General features: G+C 37.9%; 1 protein-coding gene across 1 annotated transcript in view; it reads left to right on the top strand.

Annotated features, from left to right (window-relative positions):
• LOC107699055 (sortilin-like) overlaps positions 1-5,360 on the top strand; it is a 7,468-nt gene extending 2,108 nt beyond the window's left edge. The window contains exons 6-17 of the mRNA XM_016500218.1: positions 731-791; positions 1,394-1,549; positions 2,029-2,126; positions 2,915-3,014; positions 3,094-3,265; positions 3,380-3,573; positions 3,977-4,169; positions 4,255-4,371; positions 4,468-4,594; positions 4,786-4,892; positions 5,032-5,149; positions 5,279-5,360. Coding sequence (XP_016355704.1) covers positions 731-791; positions 1,394-1,549; positions 2,029-2,126; positions 2,915-3,014; positions 3,094-3,265; positions 3,380-3,573; positions 3,977-4,169; positions 4,255-4,371; positions 4,468-4,594; positions 4,786-4,892; positions 5,032-5,149; positions 5,279-5,293 — 1,458 coding nt within the window. The 3' untranslated portion in view covers positions 5,294-5,360. The remainder of the gene's footprint in view (positions 1-730; positions 792-1,393; positions 1,550-2,028; positions 2,127-2,914; positions 3,015-3,093; positions 3,266-3,379; positions 3,574-3,976; positions 4,170-4,254; positions 4,372-4,467; positions 4,595-4,785; positions 4,893-5,031; positions 5,150-5,278) is intronic.
• The last annotated feature ends 437 nt before the right edge of the window (positions 5,361-5,797 follow it).

Raw genomic sequence — 5,797 nt, forward strand, 5'->3', positions numbered from 1 at the left:
TTGAGGCTTAATACTATAGAAAAGCACTACAAGTTTTTCAGTTAGAATGTTTTCAGCTTGTTTATTTTCATCTAAAATATGGCATGCTGTTGCTTCAAACAATGGTATAAACATCATTCAGTATAAATTGTGATCATCGTAATTAATAATCGCAATTACAATTTCAAGGGAATAATTGGCAATTATGATTTTTGCCACAATCGTGCAGCCCTAACTGATATAATGATATCATGTATGTATTCTTTATTTAGTTATAACACAAGTTTGAACACACTTCTAATAAAATAATAAAACTGATCAATTAATATATTTATAATTTTTTAATTTATAATGTATTATAATATAATTTAAAATATAATATAATAATAATTGAATTGTATTAATAATTTGTTACTTAATTATTCATGTATATAATTAAATGTATTTTTTATGCATTAATTATTAATTTAATTAAATATAAATACATATAATAATTAATTAATAAATAATATAACTATAATAGTTGGATTATATTAATAATTTATTAGTTTATCATTAATTAATATAATACATTTTTTTATTGTTTTATTTTCATAAATATGTTTGGGGAAATGTATGAGAGTTGTGCTGCTACTCCCCCTTTCAAGTTGGCCCTGCTGATTTGGCAGAAAAAAACCTGTCAAAACCTCTCACAAACATGACTGGAGAGCTGTGTGCAACTGTTTGACTCACTTTTGATGTCTGTTTGCAGTTCTACTCCGTTTTGGACGGCGACGAGGACATGATCTTCATGCATGTGGACAATCCTGGAGGTGCCGTTTCACGCTTTTGAACTTCTTTTTTCTTTCTCCATCCTGTAAGAGGTGTGAAAGAAAAGCATCAGTATTATTTAACAACTCAACCACTGTTGCTGTCAGTTTAACAGTGTGTAGGCTGGACTTGTCAAGCGAGTTCCACTTTGTGTTGACATATCATAGAATGTCTCTGCACAAAATGCTTTTTTTTTCTTTTGGGTCAGTGTGTACGCTATTCATCTTCGAGTCTGAAGGTCTTTGTGCTGCGATGATCACTGGAAACAGATAAGAGTGAGGATGGTGTAGTCTTTCAGTCAGGCCTCCGCTGTCACACTAGCGGAAAGTTACACACAAATACACCCCTCATTGTATTTCCATGTATGTATGACATACAGTCCATGGCTCATGTGAAGAGTTATCTTAATTCCCATAATGCTGTTTACATGTCGATCTGTTTCTCACTGGATGTTCGATTCACATTTTGTCACATGAAGCCGGTTAGATGGGTTTGCTGTGTATGTGTGTGAATAAGGATGGCTTATGGCTGATCTCTTATCTCGTCTGAGAGAAAGCTGTGTCAGCGGAGTGTTTGTATGTGATGTGATCTCACATGCTTACAGAAGACACCTATTTTGGGACAATCTACACCTCTGATGACCGTGGAATCCTGTATTCGAAGTCTCTAGAGCGCCACCTGTTTGGCGGGGAGGGGAAGAGCGATTTCACTAACGTTACATCTTTGAGAGGGGTCTATCTCACCAACATACTGGAGGAGGGTATGAACGTTTGTTTCATGTTGTTTATTTGTCTTAAAGGGTGCCCAAAGGGTTAGTTCACCCAGAATTGGAAATTCTGCGTCAAGGAAGTACGTTTGAGCTTCTGTTTACCATATTTGATGTGCTTTATGCATGTGTGTGAAAACAGCCTAAATTAAATCTGTTATCATATAAAGCGATTGTGTCTCTTCGGGAGATTTGGATTAAACCAATGTATTCATATGAATTTCTTTTACGAATTTTTTGAAGCATCAACGTTTAAGTGGAGTGGAGAGGGACAAACCTCTCAGGTTTCGTTAAAAATTACATTTGTTTTTTTCAAAAATTAATGAAAGTCTTATGGGGTTGAGTAACTGATGACAGAATTTTCATTTTCGGCGGGTGAGCTATCCCTTTAAGTGGCAAATTTCCAATCACACTTGTATTGGTGATGCTTTTATGTCATTGCTAAAAGATGTCAAACTCACTTTGGACCGCAGATGGACGCATTCGTTCAGTCATTTCGTTCGACAGAGGTAGGCGATGGAGATTTCTGAAGAAGCCAGAGAATGTGAATTGTCCAGATAGCTCAACAAAGGTAACCATTGAGGACTGAATTATGAGAAATTACATTTTATTTGTTAAGGGATAGTTCACCCAAAAATAACGACTTTATTCAACAATTCGTCTCCACCGCGTATACTGTTCTGTGTCAGCTGCGTCACGCAGATGCGTTGTTTTCGTTTAAATCAAAGCATAAACAATGTAGAAAACGTATTCGCGTGACGCAGCTGACACAGAACAGCATACGCTGTTTGCGTTCACTGGATACTCTCCAAGATGGTGCTATGGTGACATGGAGGAGACGAATTGTTGAATAAAGTCGTTATTTTTGTTTTCTTTGCGTACAAAAAGTATTCTCGTAGCTTCGTAAAATGACGGTTGAACCCCTGATGTCACATGGATTATTTTACCGATCTCCTTGCTACGTTTCTGGACCTTGATCGTGGTAATTACATTGCTGTCTATGGGAGGGTCAGAGAGCTCTCAGAATTCATCAAAAATATATATTTTTTTTCATCTGTTCTGAAGATGAACGGAGGTCTTACGGGTTTAGAACGACATGAGGGTGAGTAATTAATGACAGAATTAAAATTTTTGGGTGAACTAACCCTTTAAAGTTTCGTTAAGCACTATTTTTTTCCCACTCTGTTGACGTATTTCCTGTTCAAACAGGAAGTTGGGCAATAACATATTGAACATTTTAAAATTGTTGACCTGGTTCTATACATTGGTTATGAGATGTGAGGTTTAATTTTTCATGTCATGCGACTTTAAAGGTTACTGTAAATGTGTGCGTGTGGTTGTTTCCGTTTTCTGTTCCAGTGTAACCTGCATATCCACGGAGAGCACAGTCACTTCAGTGGAATCACTCCCATGCTGCCTCTCTCTGAACCTACCGCCATTGGTCTGGTCATTGCTCATGGTACTAGTCCCTACCACCTATCTCCACAACTTTCACAACTTAACATTCAAACTTGTCTGAATGTTAAATGTTACTGCAGGTAGTGTCGGTGACTCCATTTCAGCCGTCCGGCCGGATGTGTACGTGTCTAGGGACGGAGGTTACACCTGGTGGGGGACTCTGAGAGGACCTCACCACTACACCATCCTGGACTCTGGAGGCCTGATAGTGGCTGTGGAGGCGCATAGAGACAGACAGATCAGCTCAATAAAGTAACACACTATCACTTGCCCTGCAGTTATATTACACGTTGTTCTTGTTCTGAAAGAAAAAATGTGTAATATGTAGTCACTGTCATATATGACTGTGTATCTGAATGTTTTCAGGTTTTCCACAGATGAAGGACAGTGCTGGAAAATATTTAATTTCACCGACCACCCCATCTTCTTGGCCGGACTGGCATCCGAGCCGGGCACTAAGACAATGAATATCAGCATTTTCGGCTACCGCCCAGATGATGATGATCAGCCCATGTGGGTGGCTGTCACCATAGACTTTGAGCACCTGCTCACCAGAGAATGTAAGAAACATTTCAAGAATTATGGGCAGATTTTAAATACTGTAATAAGTATTATACTACATCATCAAAGCTTTGATACAAATTGTAGTGGCGACGAAAGCCGACTGTGGTGTTGCCTCATGACGCCTGCGTCTGAACCAAAAATTTGCACTTTAACACACCGCAAAGACTACAGCCAATGGGCAACTAGCACATACATTCTGAACTTGCGTGAGAGGAAATAAATCTCTCCATACCAGCTTTCGTCAATTCCATTTTACTTGCTTGCACTAGTTCACTAAGCTGAATAGCTAATCGGAGTGATCTCTCTTACCAACCAGCCCATCAGCTTCATGTCACTGCCTTACGAATTAAAAAGTTCCTTTGTAAAAACTACAGTTTTACAATCTCTTGGTGTTCCTAGGTGATGAACAGGACTATGTGCAGTGGTTGGCGCACTCTGACTATGACTCTGACCCAGAAACAGATGGATGCCTCTTGGGCTACAAAGAAACATTTAGAAGACTGAAGAAACTGTCAGCATGTAGAAATGGGAGAGGATATATGGTCAGCAGGCAGCAGCACTCATGTCCTTGCACTAGAGATGACTACATGTGGTAGGAAAAATTGCACCACACTGAGGTTTGGACTTCTGCTTGTGGCCAAACGAAAGTGTTTTCTGAACATCTCTCCTGTCAACAGTGAGTATGGTTTCTATCTGCATGAAAACACCTCGGAGTGTCTCCTACAAGCCGACTTCTTGAATCAAACCCAGGATATTTGCTTAAATGGGGAGCTAGATGACCTTCAGCATACAGGGTGATGGTGAAATATATCTTTATTTTCCATATAAAAAAAAATTAAAACACACACACATAAATTTAATTGCTATAATTATAACACTGTGTTAAACAGGTATCGTAAGATTCCTGGTGATAAATGTGAGGGGGGTTTCAGCCCTCCGAAAAGAGAAGACTCTTTCAAAAATCTTTGTGGGAAGGACATTTTACCAGCCTCCTCAAATTTGCATACTGTGAGATCAGTGAGTGGCCCATTTGTCAAGAAAATAATTATTCACTATACAGTGGCCAAAAAACATGAAGTAAAATCACTTATCATGTATGATACAATATAAAGGGCATAAGTACTTTTTTAAAAGAGCTTTAAAAGAATACATATAGAAAAACATGGTTGATGAACTGAATAAATACATTTATTGTCTTTCTATTGCAGCTGGGCATGCTGGTTCTTGTTGTGGTGTGTACTTGTGTGGGGGTCATTGGTTTGGGTATTACTGCAGCTTTAATAATCACCTCAAGGAGAATAAACTGTAGGCATAGGTAATGTCACGTGATAAAACCTGATTGGCCTCTGTTGGATATTATATCCATTTGAAGCCACATTCAGTATCTCTCACACAAGATATACAGTACATTGCAGAAGTCAGATTCTCTATTGGTCAAATTCTGCCCCCTGCAGGTCACATGCTTATCGCTTTTCTGCTCTGCAACTCCAAGATGATGATCTGTGTGTTAGCAAAGACAGCAGCCCCAATGGCAAACTAAATGGTTTCCAAGTCCAGGAGGATTCCGATGAAGTGAGCTTGATGAATCAATCAATATTATCCTTGCCTGTATCGACTGAATTTGGCTGTATTTATTTATTTATAGTTGATTATGTATTTTAGCATTTGCTTGCCTTGCTGATTTTTTTATTTCTTCTTTAGGATCTCATTGAGTGAACAACATTTAAACTCTTGGAACTACTCGGGCTTTGCAGACAAGTTTTTCAAATGAATCTCACACCCAGGCACTGTAACTGGATAATAAACGCTTGGAAATAATGGTGAACTACATTTTTCAAACCGAGGCAAATGATATCAGGTTCCTATTTTGTCCTATGAAGTGTCTTATACAGGGACCAGAGGATAATCATTACGAGTGAATTTATTTTCACCCTCTCTGTCTTTTGCACTGGAATCATTCATATTCCCACCGGCTGCTGCTGGCAATCCTCCTTGAGATTTGGGACTATGCAATTTCAAATAGACCAATCTACTGTTTTTGAATTGTAAATAAATTAAAATGCATTTAAACATCATTATTTATGCTCATCCTATCATCCACATTTTAATTATTGTGTTACCCATAATACACCATAATAAATATATTGTTTAGTATATAATTATTACAAAAAAATGATAAAGATTTTCTTAATAAAAAATGCTCTATATAGGCTATATATA

The sequence above is a fragment of the Sinocyclocheilus anshuiensis genome, unplaced genomic scaffold (genome assembly GCF_001515605.1).
Source record: "Sinocyclocheilus anshuiensis isolate Anshui unplaced genomic scaffold, SAMN03320099.WGS_v1.1 scaffold346, whole genome shotgun sequence".
NCBI classification, from domain to species: Eukaryota; Metazoa; Chordata; class Actinopteri; order Cypriniformes; family Cyprinidae; genus Sinocyclocheilus; species Sinocyclocheilus anshuiensis.